Genomic DNA, 24,480 nt, shown 5'->3' on the forward strand with positions numbered 1-24,480 from the left:
TCCAAAAGTTTTAAAGTTTTTTATCGATCTGAGAATTTGAAAATTCAGTGAATGTGGGGTCTTTTTCCACTATGTCATAATTGGTTCCTAGGAAAGCCTACCAAACTTGCAAAATGTATATTGCCAACCATGGTTTCGTATGTCCACGTTGCCAACGCAATGAATGACCAATAATTGTACCGTATATAATATACGATATTCTAATAGCGAAGCAAGATATGTCACTTTTTGTGCACGTATTGTACGATGTAAAATCTGTAGAAGCGATTTAAATATTACGTAAAACCACATAAATGTATTTTTCAATTGAAAAATGGATATCGAAACTGAGAATGTTATAAATCTTGTTTTTCCTGACGGTATACCAGGTGAGATTGTTAACTACTCTTATAGTTAGTATAAAATTTCAATATACCAGTGGTATTGAATGTATAAATTGTTATTTCATCAAAATTTTTAAAATTATATGTTTTTTTTTGACAGAATCATGGAAAGAAAGTCCAGATTTTTACCAGTACTTATCAAAGCTTGGTGGTTATGACGTTGATCAACTTAGTAAGTCAGTTCACTATTCAAGATTTTGTTACCTTGAACAAAAATTTGTAATTTATATCTTGTAGGTAAAGAACCTGACCATTTAAATGATGAGAAAACCTCAGTGTTACAAACTACGCAAGAACTTGCTTTTGCAAATTATAAAACCTTTATTCAAACTGCAGAAAGTTCCAGGGAGATATTTAAACAAGTAATAATAAGATATATGTTAACACATTGCATGCAGGCTAATATGTGTCTCATTTCAAGTACTTTGTTAAATGTTTATTTGTATTTAATGTATTTAAACTTGTCCTGCATACATTGTGTTAATAATCTTAATAGTATCATTAATTTATTTGCTACTAAAAACATATTACATGGTTTAAGTTTAATGAGACTGAAAATCGACTTAATGGACTTGTGCAAAAAATACCCAAATTTGTGGAGAAGTGCCAATCATTTTGTGATACTTCAAAGGATATAAATACACATAGAAGAATAAATAGTTTAACATTAACCAGAAATGCAGAGTTACTTGAAGTGCTTGAAATGCCTCAATTAATGGAATCCTGTTTAAGAAGTAATCAATATAACGAAGCATTAGAATTATCTCAATATGCACGTCAATTAGGAACAAAACATGGAGATATTCCAATCATATCGGTAAGATTTGTTATAAGAAGTGTATGCAATACAAAATGTATTTCACTTTGTTTATTAACAATATAGTCCATAGTGGCAGAAATTGAAAGCAGTTGGTCTGGTATGGTAGGACAAGTTGTTGGGTCATTGAGAGGAGATCTACCACTTCCAAGATGCTTACAACTTGTTGGATTGCTACGATCAATGGATGCTTTCACAGAATCAGAATTACGAATCAAATTTTTACAAGCTCGTGACAGTTGGCTTCAAAATCTTTTAAATGCAATACCTAAAGATGATCGTAAGTTAATCTTGCATTATAAGTTATTGATGCAAGTTGCTGATACAGGTTATTAATATTTAATGGATTTCTTTTAGCTAATCTTCATATCACAAAAACAATAGAATTATCAAGGATACATTTGTTTAATATAATCACACAATATAGAGCTATGTTTAACGATGATGAACTTATAATACCAGGAAGAGATCCAACTGTAAATGAATGTGCTATATTTTATCACTGGCTAGAAGAAAAGGTACAGTGATCATAAATTATTAACTTTATGACATAATATTGATATTAAAGTATAAAAGTTTATGTATTCTTTTTTAGATATCTCAGTTTTTAATAACTTTAGAACAGGATTTACCTGGTGTAACATCTATAGATTCTATTCTGGGTCAGTGTACATATTTTGGTTTATCATTTGGTAGAGTGGGTGCAGATTTTACTGGGCGAATGTCTGATATATTTGTACGCGTTATTGGGGAAAAATTCGAGTCCAGTGTTCATAAAACAACTAAAAAATTTGAAAAAGATATGGAATCATTTACGTTAATTAATAAATCACAAAAAACTAATGTCAAAATGACTACTGCGATTAAATCAGTAAGTAATTGATTAAACAGTCCAAATAATCTTAAAGGAATTTATTTTAATAAAAATTATTCTTTTTAGGAAAATCCACCAGAACAATTGGTGGAATTCTATCCACTAGCTGAATACTGCAATGGTCTCATATCAGCTTTCAATGAAATACGACTCTGTCCGCCAGTGGCGCTTTCTGTTTTCTGTACAAATATTTTACAGGAATCTTTATACAGTGTGACCAAGTCAATATTGTTTTTTTATAAACAAGAACAACAAGTGAGTCAATTTTTTTTATAATTATTCTTTGATTAAGTGGTTGTAATCAATATGACTTGCATTTTATAGGCTTTTACAGCATCAGAAAGAGAGAATATGCTTAGATTTATAGAGAGTTTAAGCGAACAACTAATTCCTTATGTACAGTATTGTATTCATCTTATTTTTCCACCAAGTCAAACTGCAGTCCATTTAGGAATTTCAGAGAATTTATTACAAAAAGAGGTATGTAAAATGTTTATATTTATTAAATATTAAAATGGTTATAGCAGAATTTTAAAAACTTATTTCATTAAAGTAGACGTGTTATTTAATACTATATAAAATATATAAATTTAAACTACTTTTTTTACAGGGAATAACATATTTAAACAGAAACAGTATATTAGAACCCTTAACGCCTTTATTACCGGTTCCAAAAAACATCAAAGATTCCATTACTTCCCCGCATTCCGTTTCTAATGTACAGTCACTGATGCTACAAAAAACTTCCAACGAAACATCGGTATCTGAGAATACCGAAACAAACACAACTACTGCGTCCCTAGAAAAAATGAAGATATCCGATTCACATTCGCCTACTGATCAAAAAACTGAATTACCCGACTCGCAGAAAACAGTAACTCCGACGGAAGATACAAGGACTCTCGCAAACAGATCAAGTGATAATACCTTATATCAAAATAGATAATTATAAATTTGTATTTCCTTATACGTTGTTGCATACAAACAATGTTGCATACAACATACATGTAAATAAAAAAGTAATTTTTTAAATTAAGTGTATACCAGTAATATTTTTTAATAATCAATGGGGAAAATAATTGGGTAGTTTTAGTTTTCACCAGGCACCGCTAGATGGCTAGAACTTTGGCGCCATCTGGTGGCAGCGATGGGAACTAATGAAGCCCCTGTTTCAAAAGTGTGTAGTTCACCCTGTTCACCGGAGAGATGGCGCCACCAGTTCAATTTTTATAAAAATCCAATTATTATTGATTTTATTGATTAATATGCTATGTATTTGTTATAGACTTATTAATATTGACTTTAGGGTGTTTTAGGAGTCAAAATATGGCGATTATGTGTTCAGTTAAGACTCAAATTTTGCTAGTTTCATCAATGGCTACTAGATGACCCCAGCCATGTCATTTTCAACCCCCAATGACAAAAACAGAAAAATACATAAAAATAACTCTTTTCACATTTTTAAACTCAAGTAGTATTTTATTTGAAAGAGTATAAAGCACCCATCTTAAGAAATATAGTTTTTATAAATCAAGGCTCAATTCATAACTGCAGGTATATAATTTAACGATAAAATTTGAGGGTAGTTTTCTCCTAAACTAAATATTTGCTGCATCGCGTGGCAAACACGTGTAATTTGTATCACTAAATTGACTATACTTCGTAACATGTTATCTCATTATGGCTCTTTTGGCTGATGATTCGGTAGCGTGCAGAAAGTCTTCTACGCAACGCTTGTACTCCTAAGTGCACGCAATGCGAACAAATTTTGCAATTATCTCTTATGACTCCATTTTTCCTCCTTTCATTCTTGACATCTCGAACTACTTCAAATACACTGCATAATTCCACAGAAACAAATTACTAACTTTGTCATAATCGTAAATTTTTTTGAAAACTACAAAAATTGCTGTGAAATGTAAACTAGGGGAGATATAAATTATACAGCGCGAAACTTTGTGCTGGTTAATTGTAAATATTTCTGGCGAGTTTCTGAAATTTCACCTGAAAATGCGAAGTCAAAAGGGACACGAAGATTGCAGGAAAAACAGAAGGTTCCGTGAAACTTTGAAACCCGAGGAGACGCGAATGGTGCAAATTGCAAAGTTGAAACGATTGCGCATTGATGGAAACTCAACACTTTTTGCATACTGATCGAAGGTACACAAGCGTCGAAATTTCCAGCGGGAAATTCGCAAACATCGACACGGTGTTCCGTGGATTTAAAACGGAGAAACCGGCCTCGTAATTGCGTATAATGGAATCCGCGGGATCGCTTTACAGAAAGATCGGAAAAACTGTTTAAAATTCAAATGAATGCGGACGGTCGTAGCTACAGCAAACAGTGCAATAACCGGGTGCTCACTTGACGATCGAGTTTTGGAAGCTTTATGTGCCAAGCAACGATGGCACTCCGCTTTAATTGCCTTACAATTGATTTCGCATTACGCCGATCCAGTTTGCCGCTCGTTCTGTCGTTCAACGTTTAAACACTGTTCGAAAGGAGTCCCTCTCGAAAAAGTTGCGAAATCGAACAACGTTGTTCGCGCGAAACAAACCTCTCCAAAAAAAAAAAATTTGCAAAAAGAACCGAGAAAAAAATTTAGCAAATATTCGATCGGTTCGTGTATTACGAATTCTCCGATTTTTGTTCAATTGTAACATATTATAATTAAACGATATTCAGGGATAAAGGTATGTTATTTCCATGTTTAATTTCAATATATTTGTACGAAAAATATTTCAATTTCTAGCTTCAAGCATGCATAATAATTAATTGTCCCTTTTCTCGTTACATTTAATTATTAATGAATTCATTTGTTCGGACACATTGTACATTTTTGCTACGTGCCGGTAATTTCAGAATTTCGTTTTATTTTGCACTTGGTATGCAATTAAAATGTTCTGGATATAACGGGTGAATTTTTTTAAATCTGTTCGTGTGAAGAATTTTTGAATGTCAGAATTTATGAGAATTAATCATAAAGTTCGCATCTGGTTTCTTAGTACTTCACAGCTTGATATCTGGCCAACTAGTACTCGACAGCTTGATATTTGGCCACCTAGTACTCCACAGTTTGATATCTGGTCATCTAGTACTCCACAGCTTGATATCTGACCACCTAGTACTCGACAGCTTAATATTTGTCCACCTAGTACTCGACAGCTTGATATCTGGCCACCTAATACTCCATAGCTTGATATCTGTCTATCTAGTATTCGACCGCTTGATATCTATCCACCTAGTACTCGACCGCTTGATATCTATCCACCTAGTACTCGACCGCTTGATATCTGTCCACCTACTATCGACCGCTTGATATCTGGTCGCTAGATATTTGTCCATCGATTCCTATTAACAAACTAAACATATTAACAATCAGTTCTTTTCGATTCCCATTGTCAATAATTCCCCATCAGTTAATCTTCAAACCAATACACTTATCGGACACAATTAAATGAAATAATTCTGCGTACTATCTCTAAGTTCTTTATCGTTCAATCGAACGTCCTTTCTCGCAAATATTTGCGACGTTCTTGACACAGTTTGTTATTGTTTCGCTATCTGAAGGTAAGGTATTCTATCGACGATAGAAAAACGCAATTGATAAATTATCTTCTATGCCTCGTCATCTCACCTGTAATTGCAGCAACGAGGTACAAAAATGCATTCCAACAATCTTATCAAAACCGACAGATTCGAGGTTTATTGAAATCTAAATCGAGATCTGACGCGTGTGTTGATTCGATTGAGCTCGACATAGAAAAACTTGATGAGTAACGACTAGATGAGAGCCTGATTTACCGTTCGAGCACCTGACAAAACATTCCGGTAAATCGGGACAATACTATTGTCCAAGCGCACAAAGGGTTGGAAATGTTTCTATAAAAACATTCGACGACAGTCCATAAATATGGATTAGCAGCTCCTCAAGTTCCACGGTTATCTAAAAGTTTCGTTTGAAAGTACCGCAAGTTTGCATCTCGTTACACGATGGCCTTTTCGCGAAAATGGTTGCTCATTTTTTGCGCAACGCGATCTTCGTTATTTCGAGTCGTCCTTTGAGCCACGGAGAACGTTGTGCATTGCAAAAAGGATCGTGTTCAAATTATAATCTTGAAAAGAGAAATCCGAAAAGTGTCTAACGAGCAGAGAAGTTCGTTAAAGATGGCTGGCGTCTAGTCCGCGGATTTTATTGGCAGTCGGGGCACATGTTTGTGACACGTTTCACATCGTTCACACGCGAAAGGGAGACTTTGTGACGCGTGTATCGTCGCATAATACCGGCACACCAGCGTTCTGCAGACAATACGTAATTACCGGGAATGTCGATCGATACCCGGCTGCTATGTAAACTAACCAACGATGACTGTTGAGCGATAACAATCGTTTCGAAACGTGCAATCTAAAACGAGTTTAAAAGCGACGGGACACTGGCTATTTACCCCCGGTTCCATCCCCACCCTTTTACGACGCTTCTCTTTTTTTCTACTCTCATTTTACCGTATCACGTCATGCAATTTTGATCCGTGTAATTACACACGCAACGTATGCATAATGTTCGCGATGGGATTCAACGCGGCACGCTGCGAGAAAAATGAACGGTGTTTGGCTAATTTACCGTTGTTTAACTGCGCCGCCGGCTTACGCGACATAAAAATGCCGAAATCGCTTATGAAGCGTTTGCTGACCATTAACGCTTATGAAGTAGCCTGGAAGGTGTTTTGATGGATAAGGAATTTTCGCTTTAAATTTTCACACGTGAAATTTAGATACTCGGTTCAGTTTTCACGGTTTCGAATTGTGTTATTGGGTTAGGTTTGGGGTTGGGATTGTGGGATTACAATTTGTATTGTAATGTAATGTAGACTGGTATTGGCTGTTTATTCATGGGCTTTTGGGGATTGATAATTTGAGATAGGTACATAGTAAAGGTAGGTGACGTCTTATGAGCAGTAGTTCAGGTGGGAGCCGCTGGATGTCTCACGAGACGTACTGTCTTCTCGTTAGTGCTCGCTTTCTAATTCTCCATATATCCTCTCTTCAACAAAATCTTCAGTTTCTACGCCTTTCACTAACATTTACTTACCATTACATTCTACTATGTAATTTCATTCATCCACATTCTTAACCCCAGCTGTAGGTCATTAATATTGAGGGTCCAACGTGTAGGTACTCTTACATTAAAAATAAAGTACACCGGACAAATATGGGATGTAATCAATTGCATTTATAATTAACTCATACAGTAAAAGTTAACATTTTGACAAAAGCATCCAAATAATTTAAAGTAACGTCATGCACCATGAACGCAAGTCTTAAACTCCTGCCCACTTCCTCACCCATTCATCCTCCCCATCCAAACTAATCCCGAGGTATTCTGACCTTCATCGAGCCACGGAGATTCACTTCCTGTGCGACCTTATTTTGCAAAGAGGAAACCGAGCTAAGAGGCGGATTGCCCTTCAGGGAGAGCCGGCCAGACCGGTTGGAGGACGCACAAAAAGCGTGGCTCGCGTCAATCCAGCGTCGCCGATACTCGTCACGGACCTGTCCGTGGACCTTTGACGATTCGAGGAAGACGAAGAAAAGGATGAGAAGCGGCTGAAAAGGGCAGAACGAGTCGCCGCTGAAGAACCGTACGGCCATTGATATAAACGAACGTGACCGCCGCACCTTCCACGCTATTACCAACCGGAAAAAAAATAAAAGACTCGCGTCCATGGTCCACCGCCACGATAAATCGACGCTAAGTCGAAATTACGATCTCGCAGGGGTGTGCGTGCCCTGGCACTCGAGTCTGAGCTTAAGCCTCGTTCTCTAACCATCTGGGATCGACGATCATGTATCGATGGTAATTGCTCGCGGATGGAGCGTTTTATGCGACACTTCCCGACCTTTCTGTTGGAGGAATTGTTCATCTCTTTAGGATAACATGGCAGGGGCTGCAGGGTCTTTGATGTACTGCCTTTTACGGACTTCTAATTATTTGGTCTTGACTTTCAGCTGTTCTTGACTGTGGAGCATTAGGGTCTTTTAGGTCCTACCTTCTTGTGGTGGTTAGGAATAAAATTTGACGATACATCTTCGTAACAAAATGGCGACATGAATGACGTGAGCAAATACAGCAAATGGAAGGTCTTCACTTGTTCAGAAAAATCGAGGATGTGATAGATAATGAGGATCATGAACAAGTACCTAAAGATCATGTATAAGTACCTAAAGATCACATGTAAGTTTGAAGATCACATGTGAGTATCTGATCACATGTGAGTATCTGTTCACATGTGAGTATCTGATCACATGTAAGTATCTGATCATATGCAGATACCTAAAGATAGGATGTATTTGCAGAGCAACGTATAAGAGGCAATAGAAAAAGTGGAACAAGATGGCGAACTTAAAAGAAAAAATGAAGGTGTCCCCAGCACAGCAGAGCGATTACGCTATAATCGTTTCTCGGTTACCTATCGATCCCCCGGGAGTGCAGCAAATTGCGGTCATCCTAAGCAATCTTTTTCACTTCGTTTTCTATTTAAAATAAAACGTCTTCTAAATAATTTTACCGTCGATTTCACTCCCGGCTCACGGAAGCGAGGGAAAAAACGAGGAGATGACAGAAAATAAAATATCGATTCACCGAAAGCATTATTACGGGACCGTAGCGGGAAAAAGCTTCCTCGTATAATATCGTGTTCGTTCATTTACGGTACTCGTGTCGGTTCATAGTCGCGCTTATGCTAATTTCAAAGTGTTCTGAATGGTCCCGAAGGGTGCGGGCCACGAATTGTTCGTGCGGATCTTCGTGTCAGCGTCTCGTCACTGTCAGCCCGGATTAAAATCCGGTTCTCGATTCGCGTGCACCTCCGAATGAATATAATCGTCGCTGGATGGCGAGCTTGAACTCTTTGTCGCCTGGGGATCCTTTCATTCCGACGATGGAACTACTGTTTAAGAGCGCTAGATTAAAAGTTTACTCCGTTAAACGCGTCGACACGGCTGCATTATGTCTCCTGTTACCATGTCTCATTCACTGCTATACATTCTCTATTACTATAACGTGTATAGCTGATGATTTCATATTTCCAAATTAGGTTAGGTTAGCATGTAATATAATCCTTATATTTGTCTGGATCTTACTGAAATCTTAGACTCTTATACTGTTAGGTCATACTGTCCAAGGTTTTCTAAGATCTCTAAGGTCCTAAGATCCCGAAATTCTACATGAATTTATTTATAATTTATAAAGTTATTTTTCCGACACACTGTGCAATCGTATCAGAGCCACTTAGTCTTTCACCGCGAATTATATCCCGGCATAAAAAGGCCTAAAACTTCTTTTGAGGACTTAAGGACGATTCAATTTTGCGTTTCTGGTAGCGACACTTCTCCGCCGTGTCATTTCGTGTACGTATACACGATCAAAGGACTTTCTTGCTATTTACTTGCGGCGGCGAAGGTAATGCAACTCATCGTAGCCTGTTCCCATTTTATGCGCATTAACGTGCCTCTCTGTGTGCCAATTATCACGCTTTCTGAAGATCAAACGTGGAGGGTTGCGCGACTCGAAATATCATAATCATTCACCGTCGCCGCATGCCCGGCCGAACGATTAATATTAAATGCTGAAAAACAGCTTGGGGGTCCTTTGAGCCCCCGAAAAGAGGGAACGATATAACTTGCTCTTTCTGAGGACGCACAGAAAAAAACCATCCATTGTTCGCAGCCGAATGCAGAGGGTTGCGAGTTCGGACTCTCGTGGATTCCTTTGTTGCTTTTAGCGATTCCCTTTGTGGAAAACTTGCTACGTTTTGTGGAAGATATGGCTTTGATCAAATATTTATGATCTTCGATCGAGAAAAAGTGGAGAATTATCGATAATCTGGTGCTTCAACTTCTGAGAGTACTTTGTAAAAATATATTTGTTATGAAAGATTGTACTGCCACTTCAATTAACGTATCTTCATTTTACTGGTTGCAGATTTAACCAACAGGTGGATTAGATAAAATTATTTACGTCAATAAAGCTACTGTTAAAGTTTCGAAACGATAGAGTAACTTTTACAGAAGTTAGAAAGATTCGGAATCTAAGAATCCTCGGCCATTTTGCTTCTCCGCTACCTCAAAATGGCCGACACGCGTACCAAAGTTCCATATGTGGCCACCGTGAAGATATAATTATTAAGCATATGGTTAATTAATCAGGGCCGTATAAGGACATTGAACATTCGCCGCACCGAAATAAAGTTTCGTTTGTAGCTCGTTCGCTTGATAGAGTGGAATCGTTAAATTCGAGTCCCAGAAAAGTGGCCTCGCTCGCGGGGAATGCGCCGCGAGCGTCGTTAAAGCATAGTTGACGTTCCTCTTAAAATTAATAGTACGTATCGTTAAAACCGGTATGCACCGCGAAAGAAGAGGAGTTCGATGTCTCGTTCCATGACTAAATTTTACGACATGGCCCGTATCCGTGGCAGCTTATTGCGAAACGGTACCCCTTGCGCCTACGGCCAACAATACCAAGTGTCCCGTGAAACGGCCTTACAATTAGATCCCTGCTATTTTCCTAACTGGAGGCTCTCAAGCTTTGCTGGTACACAAACCAAAATCCTACGTCTTCGCAATATTTTTCAATATAGCTTCAGAGCAATATTCGGAGCCTTAATCTAACCTAACCTAACTAAAATCCTGGTATAGTGTATAATTTTTTAATATTTCCAAAGAGGAACTTTCAGAGCCAAGTTCAGATCTAACCCCTCCAGGAAATTAATCTAACCTAACCTAACTAAAATCCTAGTACGGTGTAGGATTTTTTAATATTTTCAAAGAGGAACTTTCAGAGCCAAGTTCAGATCTAACCCCTCCAGGAAGTTAATCTAACCTAACCTAACTAAAATCCTAGTACGGTGTAGGATTTTTTAATATTTCCAAAGAGGAACTTTCAGAGCCAAGTTCAGATTCCAACCCCTCCAGGAAGCTAAAATTGAGAAACTAAAATTTATTTACTTTCAATGAGACTTATGAACAGTTTCACTTAAAAATGGTTTCCAAAAATGTGATCAACATAACCTAGCCCAGTACTAGCTAAAGAGTGTTCACCCAAAAGGGTCGAAATCTAATCGCAAGGTTTCCGATAAACGCGGACCACGTTTTATCGCGGTAAAGTGGTTGACGCAGGTATTAGCCAGTCTCGAGCGGCAGATAACTGTAACTGGAAGCTCGTTAAGAACTCACTTAAATTCCACTTGCCGGAAACAAGCCGAGTTCGAGTGCGTTTCAGACGCTCCAGGCGGTGGTGGATGCCGCGGTTGTTTTACGAGCTGTTAAAACTAAAAGTCGCTTCCCCAAGATCCGACGGTGCAATTCCATGTCGATTTCCATACAACGAACGGCAAACACGCGCGTTCTTTGTTTCGAGGGGGTTGAGCGGCATGTATCATAGTAACTTCCGGGGAAATTGTAGGGTGAAGTTTCGAAGGCAGCCTGAGTTCCTCCAACTACTCTTTACTTTTACGAATATCATTATGCTCGCAACTAACGCCTGTATGAAACGCGAGTTTACGGAGTTCTGTTCTTTGATCTGTATTCGGGATGTAAAACTAACTCTTCCTGCGAAATTGTTATGTGGATTTTAGAAATTAGTTTGGAACATTCAAGGTTTAAGCTTTTATCTTGCAGTATTTAAACAAAATTATGCAGTATTTTAATAAAAATAAAATAAATATTCTGTGTATTTTTAGGGAGACACATTCGATTAGGTGTTACGGGGTGACTTTCTCTTTCAAGGACTCAGTTATCTTTTTTAAACTTTTAGTAATTATCAAGATAATTTAAGTGAGTTGAAATCTTGTGTACACTTACAGCGAACTCTGTGTGATCAAGAAAATCTAATTAAGTTTATGTGACGTCACTAAGTGCTGTGATAAGAGGGTGAAATTTCAAATCTTATTAAAAGAAATTATACAAACTATTTTTTTTTAAATTATAGTAGTAGTGAAAATTTTTAAAATGTTTAATTTAAATGAGACACACAGTATAATTAAGAAAATATAACGAATTTGATTCGATGTCACTAAATGTTGTGTAAAGAGGGTGACAGTCTTAAATCTTACTAAAGAGCAAACCAGCTACGTTTTAAAAATTGTAATAACAATGAAAATTATTGAAATGTCCAATTCAAGTGAGACACACAGTACAATTAAAAAAATATAACAAATTTGATTCCATGCCACTAAGTGTTAAGAGGGTAAATCTTACCAAAAAGCATCATATCTTCTTAAATTTGTATAGCAACGAAAATAAAATATTGACTGAAAGTGACCCAGTATAATAAAATATAATGAAGTCGATCATTTAAGCAAATTGAATGCAATTAAAAATGAATTTTGGCAAAAGGCAGAGGTACGATTAATAATTAGAAAAAAGGGGTGTAAGAGAATAAAAGAGTAATTCGTGAATGTTGGATATAAAGGGTATCTCGTTTGTGACACGGGTAATCGAGGTTCCAGCAGGCAGCACTCATTTGATAATTTCCCAAATAGAGATCCGTCGACGAAACGTAGTTAACGCTGACGCGAGTCTATAACGTGGTTTTAATTGCATACGTGCGCGAGCGGTGATCAAAGCCGGCCGCTTAATGTTAACGAGAGAAGTGCGGCCTGTTTAAACCCTTTGAAGGAAAAGTCAAACAGCAACCGACCGCAGAAAGTTCCATCGGAAATTGCAAGACTTTCCTCTATACGGCCCTCTGTTAAATGCGAGAAGAAGCCACTTCCGGGCTCGTTCCCATGCAAAACTGAATGCCGTTGTTGTCCGGCGAACAGCCGTCTGCAAACTACCCTTAATCCTTTGCCCGCGGGGCGAATTTGAAATACACTTTTACGAGGAAGGCGAGAGACGATGCAGTATTTAACGAGGGCTTAATGTCACTATCGACAAACCGCGCTGGGGAAATTTCAAGGGCGACCACCCCTTGCAACCTCCTGCGCGACGCTTACTCTATTTACACGACTTCACCCCATTCGAGGCCGGGCTGATTTCACCGCGAATCTCGGCAATTAACTCGTTGCAATGGACCGAAAAGGAGCTTCTTTATTCCTATTAATTGCTAACATCCCTGTCATTACCGCTTTCACTTGCAGGCAAATGGCTTTCGGATGTGGTTAACGGGTAATGTCTTATTTTGATGAGGGACTTTGTGGAATGTTGGAATTTTATGGAGGAGTTGCAAGTATTTATATTGACTATATTGGTAATTTAGGTATTGTAGGTTTTTGTAGTCATTTATAGGTTATGTAGAGGTTTGTGTAGTGGTGGTCTTGATATTTAAGTCGGTTCGAAGTACTATTCTTTTTAATATTCTTTTCTGAGTAATATCAGGTGGAATATCAAGGTTCGTGAGTACTATGGTTTCGACTACTATTGCATTCGAGTACTATTGTGTAGATTACCATTATTTCGAAATACTATTGTCCCGGTTACCAACGTTATCGAATACTACGGACCTAGTTACTACTATTCCGAATTCTATTGCTCCGAATACCATTGTCTGGAATACCATCATTATCGAATACTATGATTACCGAATACTACCGTTTCGAATACCACTATTTACGAGTACTATTGTCCCGATTACCATCTTTACCGAATACCATCGTCCCAAATACTACTATCCCGAATTCTATTACCCCGAATACTATCGTTCCGAATACCACGATTACCGAATACTACCGTCCCGAATACCACTGTTTCCGAGTACTATTGTCCCGATTACCATCATTACCGAATGCTATCGTTCCAAATACTACTATCCCGAATTCTATTACCTCGAATTCTATTGCCCCGAATACTATTGTCTCGAATACCATCATTATTGAATACTATCGTTCCGAATACCACGATTACCGAATACTACCGTCTCGAATACCACTATATCCGAATACTATCGTTCCGATTACCATCATTACCGAATACCATCGTCCCAAATACTACTATCCCGAATTCTATGACCTCGAATGTTACTATCTCGAATTCTATTGCCTCGAATACCATCGTCTCGAATACCACGATCTGCAAATACCCCCTCAATTAAATTAACAATTTACAAATATAAATAATTACTTCTCAACCTTAATTTAAATTTCAATCTGTAACGTTACATTATCTATGATTTATTTCTGTTTGGGTTTCATAAAGCAATTTAATTATAGCTACAAATTGGTATGGAGAAAAGCTTATGAGAACCAATCTATTGGAAGTCGTTTTCCTTTCACTAATGTTTTCCAACGTTTCCAATTACATTGATGTTATCAAAAATCTAGCCTTAATCTCGGCCCTAATCTAGTGACTCAGTTTACACTGATATCTTTTGCTCTCGTTCACGGATGATTCATTCTTCACACACTCATGTGGGTTCTGACGTACTTTATTAAATCGAACGATTAAAATATAATCCAGACACAAATATTTAATCTTCAATTTAAACTTGAGGATTGAAAGTTAATTTTCATTGAAGATTTATTAATTTTTATTTGATAATTCTGTCTTTGATTAAAATAAAAATTTGATGAGTTTGAATTAAAAATGAAATTTTAACTGTCATTGAAGATTTATTCGTTTTTAATGGACAGTTCAGTGTTCCAGTTAAAATTAAAATTTGACAAGGTTAAATTAAAAGTGAAATTTTAATTGTCATTTATTATGTATTTATTCATTTTTAATGGACAATACAGTGCCCTCGTTAAAATAAAAATTTGAAAAGTTTAAATTAAAAATGAAATTTTAATTGTCATTGACTATGTATTTATTAAGTTTTAATTGATACAGAGTCTACATTTACAATTATAATTTGTCAAGTTTAAATTAAAAGTAAAATTTTAATTTTTAGTTAAAAACCTCAGACAGCCATTTTAGTTAAATAAATCAAATTATATATTGAATCCCAAAATTGTTAATTGACTTAATACAGGTGTATTGACATAACACAGTTAAAATATTAAACAATCAGTCAAAAATTACAATAATTTTTATAATTCTTATAATTCTTATAATTTTTATAATTTTTATAATTCTTATAACTCTTATAATTCTTATAATTTTTATATTTCTTATAATACTTATAATTCATATAATTCATATAATTCATATAATTCATATAATTCATATAATTCATATAATTCATATAATTCATATAATTCATATAATTCATATAATTCATATAATTCTTACAATTCTTATAATTCTTATAATTCTTATAATACTTATAATTCTTATAATTCTCATAATTCTTATAATTCTTAATGAACTAATTACAATGTACCTTATAACATAACATACTTAAAGCTAAGAAATAAATCACTAACTAAAAAAAAAATTCAACCCCTCCTCAAGAGGCACCTGACTCTTAAAACGTTTCCACATGTAAACCATTAAAAGCCAATAACAAATAAATATAAATAAATCCCTTATTAGCTATCTCCATCCGAGCAAATATTATCGATCAGAAAATAGTAAATCCACTCGAGGTATGCGCAGCATCGCACCGAGCCAAAGATTTACGAACAAACTGCTCTTTCATTAGCTGTCCAACATAATTCCCAATAATTCCTGCACGTCCGCGGCAAAAAGACAAGCAAGCAGGAATTAGAAACGTGGAATTTTTGCCATATGATCGGTCGAGTGTTGCGGCAATATCGCGCGGCCTTTTACTAGTATTTTCTTAACATTATGCAAAACGATTCCCAAAGGAATTACCGAAGGCACTCGGATAATTCACGGGAGCTCGCCTCGGGGGTGCCGAGGATTCGTGTACTCGAATGGAAAGTCGTTTCGAGGGAAAAAAAAGGAAAAATTTCGCGTCACTCGGGGCGACCAGGCTGCTACGGATAGTCCCGTGTCCCGGTGTACCGAGGGCTGGCTGAAAAAAGCATTATGCGGAACCCCCTGTGGAATTGCTAGGGAAAGATAGAGAAAGAGGGGAGAAACGAGGGTTGATAGACGCGAGGAGAAAGAAGACGGTAAGTATATGCGGCTATAGGTCGTAATAAACGAACGCGAGTCGATACGAAGGGAACTTTCTTTCTGTGCTCGTGTTTTTCAACCGTATCCTGTTATGTCTGCAGGAAGTTGCGTAAAAGTTATGTAACGCGTTTCGAGTACCCAGAAAGAGAATGGCGGAGATTTAACGCGATGAGGCTGCGGACTGGATATTTTTCGTTACCGAATAAACGCGTGCTTAAGTAGCGGATTTTATTGACTGAGGATATGCAGTAACCATGTGGACATGTGTTACGTTTGTCAATTATTATTGTTTTTATTTAATCTTGAGTAATTGTGAAGTTTGTACTTGTGATTTTGTTGTTACTTGTAGTCATGAGTTAATTTTCATATCTCCTATATTCTATATAAATTTGTGTACGAATTTCTTAATTTCCAAATCTTCAATTCCTTACATCTTTACATCACATATGTCCTATATGTACAAATTCCCTAATTTTCAAATTTTTTAATTTGTTTATTGTCAAACCCTCAAATTTTCACACCCCCTATGTTCTAAATATCAAAATTTCTTTATGTGCCAATCTCTAAATTTTCCAAATTCTCAAAACCCAAATTTCCACATCCCTTATGTACTAAATATCCAAATATTCTTATGTGCCAATCTCTAAATTTCCAAATTCTCAAACCCCCAAATTTACACCTCCCATACATTCTAAATATCCAAATTCCCTAATTTGCAAACCTAAAAATTCCCAAATTCTCAAACCCCAAATTTCTACATCCCCCATATCCTAAACCTTCAAATTCCCTAATTTCCCAATCCCTAAATTTCCCAATTTTCAAATCCCCTTTCCACACCCCCTACATTCCAAATACCAAAATTCCCTAATTTCCAAATTTTTAAACCCTCAAATTTCATCCCCCCTAAACCTTCAAATTCCCTAATTTTCCCATTCCTAAATTTCTAAATTTCCAAAATTCCAAATGTAAAAATCCTTAAAACTCCAAATATAAAAATTCTTAAACCCCCAAAAAAACCCAAAATCTCAAATAGACCAAACAAAATAAAATAGAAGTAGAACAGTAAATATAATTGTCAGCAAAAGAAAGTAAATCAAAGGAGAACATCGAAGAAGAAAATGTCAAAGGAAATATTCTAACAAGTAGAACTGATAATAGAGTTGAGTTACGTTTCGTTTCCCACAGACCTTCCTTCTTGACATTCTAGTGCTTCCCTCGACTTCCTCCAACCCTCGTATATTCAACTTTCAACTCGATGTACTTCCCCATATATATCCATTTAAAGATTAAAATGAGTCACCCTCTACTTACAAAACTATAAATCTACAAAAAAACAATGTTCTTACAGTTAAATAGTATTATAGGAGATCATAAATTATCTTTGTACTTGTTAAATTTATAAATTCTAGTTGCAAAGTTCGTAAATTTCGACTGAACATTTTTACAACCCCTTTTAACTTTGAATGAATACAAAGTGTATCATTTTCTTTAAAATTATGAAATAAAGTGTGTCAAAAGTAAATCATGAAATATACATCAAATATAAATAATAAAATATATATGTGTACTAGTACAGTAGCAAGTTTTTAATTTTTTATAAAAATTCACTAAATAAAGCTATCAGTAATAATCACATAAATAATCACTACACCTGCAAAGAAAATTAACAATTGTTAATATTTTTTCTTTTTGTTTTTGATATAAAACGCTGTCCATAATTACATTAATTTATTATACCGTTTATTAATTTATAAAGTGTCATAAAAGTTTTACCATGAATTTGAAAAGCTTTCATGTTCCGTCAAATGTACGACCAACCCTAACCTGCCTTCTGGTGGCGCTATGGGGTACTAACTTCCGCTGCTCTAATACGCTATTAATCATTATAGTTTCGTAGGCGGAAAAGTGGTTATACCTGTTGAAGTGTTGAAATTTATGAAAATAATTCGGTAATATTAACACAGCAATATCGAATTACGTACAACTATTAAACCAACAAATCACGAGAAAGGATCGTCCGAAACTCGATATTTCAATTCGCTTGTCAGGTGATCCTCGTATCATTAAAATTCAATAATTCTCATTAAAATTCACAGCTATTATTAATGACAACCTGAAACGATTTAAAATCATTGAGTTATAAAATAGAAAGACAAGATGTATGTCAAATATTACTTAACCTACAATTTTCTGCAGAGTGACGTCATCACTATTCCTACAATGTCAAAGGAAGTGAAGAATGGTAAAATGTCAGACACTGCATTCAGAGGTAAAGACACTGAAATGTATAGTTATGTATAAGTCGAATTGTAGAATAGTACATATAGTAATATATTGTAACAATTGTTATATTAAAATAAATACAATTACCTAAAAAATTGAGTCACCTCTTCTTTTAACCTAAAACACAAACTGTCATTAAACTTACCATTTCATTAAGAATTATAATTTTTTTCACTTAACATATTTGAACATACATCCAAACTTGACAAAACATCTTCAATAAATTTCTGTTAACAAGAGTTGCAGATACCCCGAATAAAGCATGATATCCGATATTTGCGCGATAAGTTTGTCGAAGTCAAAAAGTTGGTCGGTAAAATTGAACGTTCATCGCTACCCCGTTACAGAGAGAGTTTCCCCGATAAAAGAGTGACAGCGAGAGTGAGAAAATGCTCGAGGGAAAGAGGGAGACGTGTACGGAGAGAAACGGAGAGAGAATAGAGACACGTAATTCCGCGAGTGGCGGGGTGGGCGAGGAGGGGGAGCGTGTAGCGACGGGGGTTAAACCTAAGGTACGATACACACGAGGCAAAGTCGCGACGCGCCGCGCAGTCTCGCCGCCGATTGGCCGACCAGAAATCCGCGCCAACGAGCGGAGACCAGTTGAGCGCGAGACTCCGAGTCGAACGGTTGTACGCACGGACGCAGCGCGGTCGACGAGACACGAATTCGTGCGAGTATACTTCGTTAAATAAATGATCGAATAAAGTCGTTTGCCATAAATCATCGAACTCGTGACTGGTGAACGAAAGAAATCGACAGTGATCGTCGAGTCAAGTGAAACAGTGAATTTTCTTCGAATCGGTGACGTTTCTTCGGGGGAGTTCGAGTGGCGGGAGCATCGTGTCCACGGTGAGTCTGCTTTCTTAAATTCACCCCATAAAACCGCGACGGTGTCTCCGAGATCTCGTTTACGGTACTTCGAGGGTTTCTCGTGTATCGGTCAGTTTTTTTTTCCGTACAGGAAATAACGCCGAAGACCTTTAACGGTTCTCGCAGCTGCTTCGTATTAAACGACCGGTCAGTGCACGGCGTCGAGCACGTGACCGGCCGAACGGTCACGAGCCTTTCCGAAAATTCGCCGACACCGATCGTGCGTTATCGCGATTCGAAGTGTTCGCGTGAGTGAACGAAGGGTAAACGGAAGTGGTCGCGATAAGTATCGGGGCAGACGCGAAATTTGGCGCGCGTTTGAAGTGCAGTGTCTGGTGTTCGTTTATCGGTCGGAATTTGACGGACGGCGTCTTAGAAGGCGTCTGGCGATTTAAAAGCACCAAAGAGGAATCGGGAGAGGGTGAAACGTCTGGAATGCTTCAAAGCGCCTCTAGATAAATCCGGAGCTTTCGATGTTTGACGCGAAGGCAAATTTTGCTCGATTCTTCCATCGATGTTCCGAAGCTTCGTGTTATAACCGGGCGAAATATCCGTGATTATACTGCAAGGTAAATTCTTTCCTATCGTTTAATATTTTCTTGTGAAGTGTTTCTGTGAAGCGTAATAACCTGTTTAATGATCTTCCTTAACATTTTTTGTTGGAGAGAATTGAAAATTCAGAGTCGTTTAAACTCGTTCCGATAATTGTCGATCGCTGTGTGTAATTTGACGGAAAACAAAATGACCGCGGACGTGCTTGACGCGAGTGTCCACCGTCTAGAACTTTCGTTGCGTTTTCTCTTAAATTTAATCGAGATATTAACGTGATGAGAAGACATTACTTTGATTAAAATCTCTTTGAATAAAAACCACCCTCATTAATATCTCTGTGATTGAATCCAGTAATAAAGTTCAGAAACGTAGTAAATGAGGTCCAGTGTTATTTTTCTTTTAATTAAATCTTCAGTTAATTATTTCGCGGAATGTAGGGCATTGCGTAAGTCTACGAAACGGTCCTGTACATTTCACATAAAAGAGTGAAATTATTTCTGCCGATCCGACGAAAGCCATTGGAATAATTATGTGTTGTACGTCATATACACACGCATATTCATTCGTTATATCATGAATATTACAAATTCGCCCCCGAGGGGGCTGGAACGTTTCGCATTGTATTTATTGCCGTTTCAAACTCAAACGCCGTGTCTCGAATGTTTTAGAACGTTTCGAGCAGTTTCACGCCGACTTAATTGCTTAGACATTCATTCGTTGAAAGTTCACGAAACTGTTTCGTAAAGTACGGCCTAGCGTTGGATACACGTTTACCTCAGGTATAAAATATTGACGATAATTAAGGCGAGAGGTTGGCTAGAAAGTTTCGAATAAAATCGTGTTTTCGCGGAGAATTTTCAACGGTAAAAAAACGAGGCGAGGAAAAGAAAGAAACGTTCTGTAACAATTCGAGGAGCACGCGAGCTCAAACATTTGCATAACGTCAGATTTACGAGTGTCGCTGCTTCTTCGCGAAATTATCATATTTATATGCTACTTAACGCCACCCGCGTATATTTCACGCCGAAAACTTGGTCGGACAACACCGGGGGCCCTGCCATATAATTCGTGGGCTCCTTTTTTACGATTAAAAGCTTCGAGCCGCGATTTCGAAATTACCAAGCATAACCGAAATTATGATACGTATATTTAAACCGTTTTAACGGTTATTTACTTTAAATCTCTCGTTATATCGCCATTGAGTGATATTGATGAAACTAGAGAATTATTATTGCAATTTTTGTTAATATTTCAAAGACTCTTGTTATATTGCCATTGATCGATATCAGTGAAACTATAGAAATATTTTTTTGGAAGACTCTTGTTATATCGCCATTTAATGATATCAATGAACCTGTAGAAATATTATTTCAGTTTTGGTTAATATTTCAAAGACTCTTGTTATATCGCCATTTAACGATATTTACGAAACTACAGAAATATTATTTCTAAGACTCTTGTTATATCGCCATTTAATGATATCAGTGAAATTGTAGAAATATTATTTCAGTTTTGGTTAATATTTCAAAGACTCTCGTTATATCGCCATTTAACGATATCAATGAAACCATAAAAATATTATTTCAAAGTCTCTCGATATATCGCCGTTGTACGCTATTAACGAAGTTACAAAAATATTATTTCAATTTTTGTTCATATTTCAGACTCTCGTTATATCGCCATTGAACTCTATCCATGAAACTATAAAAATATGAAATCTTAATCAATCACACATTGCATACAGTTTTATACAATGCAATATTTGCTATTAAAATCCTTCAAAATTCTTCTCGAAAGTGGCAATATAACAAGAGTATATCGCCTTCGCAAAAAGTGTCCGCTAAACGTAAGAGTTCGCAAAGTAGAAAGGTAGATGAAGAGTAGAAAGCCTAATATTTTAGTCTTCGTATATTCGTTATGTGCGAAAAGTTCGACTATTTTTAAATTACGTTGCATTTGGAAGAACAGCATCCAAAGTTACGCAAACTTCGAACGATACTTTGGAAAACAAACCGAGCACCGCTGTAGTTGTATCTGTAAGGCACATAGAACAACGTTACAGTTTTGTTTACGTTGTTTCTTGCCTTCAATGGATCGAGGAAGTTTGCGAAACAAGAAACGCAAGTTCGCGTAATTTGTTGACCTTTCGCTACTGTTTTGCACCGGAACTTCGATGTTGCGTTTGTGTTAAGAAAAAATGTGTTCTGCCAATATTAGGATCGGAAACTATTTTTTAACTGCTGTTGTTAGAAATTTAACACTAGTGTGAATTGAAAAAAAATTAGCAATTAACCTTAAATGGTGTTTTCAATTACATGTAACTTATTCTGATATATCTAATCTAACATAACCTGACTTCATCTAAATTAATAATTTTATCAGTCACATCTAAAACACATCATTCACGTTTGCTCCCAAAATGAAACTCAGAAATTCAAACCACATTAGATAAAAATAAATGAATTAAATACTATATTGAATGATAAATTACACACGATAGAATTCATTAGGTTAAGCTTGAAATTCAATCAAACAGAATATTAAAACCACAGGTTCTGCTCGAGTTACTCCGGCCTATTATCGATCTACCGTTAAGCACCAATAAAATATCAGCACCGTAGGTCGTAAAATTCCCTATCGAATAGGAAGAAACAGAGAGACAGATTACGCGTGTAACGGAGTTGAAACGTTGTTGAAATTCAATCGAAAAATAGGCCTTTGGCGAGCGGAGAAGACAGTGAGTGACGTGATCGATCCACTTTGTCAGCGTGAAAGAAGGAGCCGTAGACGCGCGAGGGTTCAGACCCTCTTTTTTCGTTAAAAAGGAACCGAAAGGACGAGCCTCGTCGTTTCCTCTAAAATCGTTTCTATAGATCCCGTAGAGTCTCTGTTTACCCGCGATCGTAAGAAGTTTCTTCCCGTTTGAAAGAATGAAACCCCGGCGGGGGTGTATTTAGTCGCGGGGCGTGGCGATCTCTCCCGCGAGCTTTATTGCATAACGAAGACGAGGCTGGGCGCGAATCGGGGTCGCGAATAAGGAGAAAAAGTAGGAAACGGTATACGTTGTGCTCGCGTTTTTACGGCCAGACCGTTAAGCCGCTTACTTATCTGCTTTATCGAACCCTATTAGGGCTAACAGGAATATCCGTTCCTCGATAACGAAAAACGCTTCGTTTATCGGTTTAGGTAAACTGCACGAGGTCCCAGATCCGGCCCGGCAGATAAGACTCCGATCAACGCGAATCTCTTCAACGTCCATTTCGATTGTTCCACTTTCGATCTAGTTACTTTTCAATTTTGGTCTTGTAGATTCGTTGCTATAGGATTCGTTGTGACGCGTGTAATTAGAGACACGGATTATGGGATATATTGGACTTATGGGAATTACGGCGCGTGGAGTTACGGCGTGGAATTTGAATAAATAGGATTGAGGATGTGTAGAGATGGATTGCGCGTAGAATTACAACGCGTGGGAGTGGAGATATACTAGGTTTATGCATGTAGGTTTATGTTGCGTTGAATTAGGGATGCGAGGAATTACGGTGCGTGGAATTACCATGCGTAGAAATTGGAACGTGTGGAATTTGGAGCGCGTAGAATTAGTAACGTGTGGAGTAATGACGCGTGAGATTATGGCGCGTGGAGTTAAGGATGCATCGAAATAGGAACGCGTGGAGTTAAGGATACGCGAAATAGGAACGCGTGATATTATGAAGCGTGGAGTTAAGGATACGCGAAATAGGAACGCGTGGAATTATGGTGCGTGGAGTTAAGGATATGTCGAAATAGGAACGCGTGGATTTATGGAGCGTGGAGTTAAGGATGCGTCGAACTAGGAACATGTGGAATTATGGCGCGTGGAGTTAAGGATGCGTCGAACTAGGAACGCGTGGAATTAAGGATACGCGAAATAGGAACGCGTGGAATTATGGTGCGTGGAGTTAAGGATATGTCGAAATAGGAACGCGTGGATTTATGGAGCGTGGAGTTAAGGATGCGTCGAACTAGGAACATGTGGAATTATGGAGCGTCGAGTTAAGGATGCATCGAACTAGGAACGCGTGGAATTATGGCGCGTGGAGTTAAGGATGCGTCGAATTAGGAACGCGTGGAATTATGGAACGTGGAGTTAGGAATGCATCGAACTAGGAACGCGTAGAATTATAATGCGTGAAATTCCAAAGCGTAGACTTACAACGCGTGAAATTCCAACGCTTGGAATTGCAATGCGTGGAACTATAGCGCGTGGAATTACAACGCGGGAAATTATAAAGCATAAAACGATCAAAAGCAATTAGTTCAACATTTCGCAACAATGTAACCAAAGTTAAGAATCTCCAATAAAAACGCTATTAAGCACCGTGTGTGACAAGTTAATTCCCCGTTTTTGTCCATTAACAGTCGAACAACTTCAAGATCGTTTTAAGGGACATTTTGTGTTTTCATACGGTGCCAGGTGTTTCAGGTGTTTGATTGGGGGGCCGAGCAGGGAGTGACTGATTTCTATCAGTGTTACGTACCGTTCTATCCAGCTTTGGGTGGCATTTTCCTTCTTTTTTCAGCCTCGTTCATTAAATACGGTGACTCACGACGACGGCCTCGTTATGCTTCGTCATAATTTTCTCGAGTACCACGAGATTACGCGGTGCGATAAATCCATAACAGCGCAGGAATTTGTGGC

At 37.4% G+C, this 24,480-nt stretch overlaps 2 protein-coding genes and 1 long non-coding RNA gene across 4 annotated transcripts in view; 2 read left to right on the forward strand and 1 right to left on the reverse strand.

The window, feature by feature from the left end:
- The first annotated feature begins 159 nt into the window (after positions 1-159).
- Positions 160-3,110, forward strand: Cog8 (conserved oligomeric Golgi complex subunit 8). The gene is made up of 10 exons (XM_003701946.3): positions 160-368; positions 484-555; positions 621-745; positions 925-1,200; positions 1,267-1,480; positions 1,558-1,718; positions 1,796-2,071; positions 2,141-2,329; positions 2,399-2,554; positions 2,685-3,110. Exons 1-10 carry the CDS (start codon positions 314-316, stop codon positions 3,018-3,020), a joined length of 1,860 nt encoding a protein of 619 aa, XP_003701994.2. The 5' UTR covers positions 160-313; the 3' UTR covers positions 3,021-3,110.
- A 14,522-nt stretch (positions 3,111-17,632) lies between these two features.
- Positions 17,633-18,798, reverse strand: LOC105662115 (uncharacterized). The gene is made up of 5 exons (XR_001095491.2): positions 18,462-18,798; positions 18,276-18,369; positions 18,074-18,204; positions 17,865-18,006; positions 17,633-17,742 (listed from the first exon to the last, which is right to left on the reverse strand). It is a non-coding gene; the product is annotated as an uncharacterized LOC105662115 (long non-coding RNA).
- Positions 18,799-18,972: 174 nt separating this feature from the next.
- sli (slit guidance ligand) overlaps positions 18,973-24,480 on the forward strand; it is a 604,758-nt gene continuing 599,250 nt past the window's right edge. The window contains exon 1 of one of the 2 annotated variants that reach the window (XM_012282307.2): positions 18,973-19,226. The gene's annotated coding sequence lies outside the window, so the exon portion shown is untranslated. Of the gene's footprint in view, positions 19,227-19,293; positions 19,817-24,480 lie in introns of those variants that run through there. The other variant, XM_076539933.1, reaches the window with a different exon arrangement.

This window comes from Megachile rotundata, chromosome 15 (assembly GCF_050947335.1).
Source record: "Megachile rotundata isolate GNS110a chromosome 15, iyMegRotu1, whole genome shotgun sequence".
In the NCBI taxonomy this organism is placed as follows: Eukaryota; Metazoa; Arthropoda; class Insecta; order Hymenoptera; family Megachilidae; genus Megachile; species Megachile rotundata.

Bases quoted from the DNA above. Each gene is read 5' to 3' on its own strand.
- Cog8 (XM_003701946.3), top strand. From the start codon at position 314: ATGGATATCGAAACTGAGAATGTTATAAATCTTGTTTTTCCTGACGGT. The intron at 1,201-1,266 runs GTAAGATTTGTT...TTAACAATATAG, and splicing joins GAGATATTCCAATCATATCG to TCCATAGTGGCAGAAATTGA. The intron at 2,555-2,684 runs GTATGTAAAATG...CTTTTTTTACAG, and splicing joins AGAATTTATTACAAAAAGAG to GGAATAACATATTTAAACAG.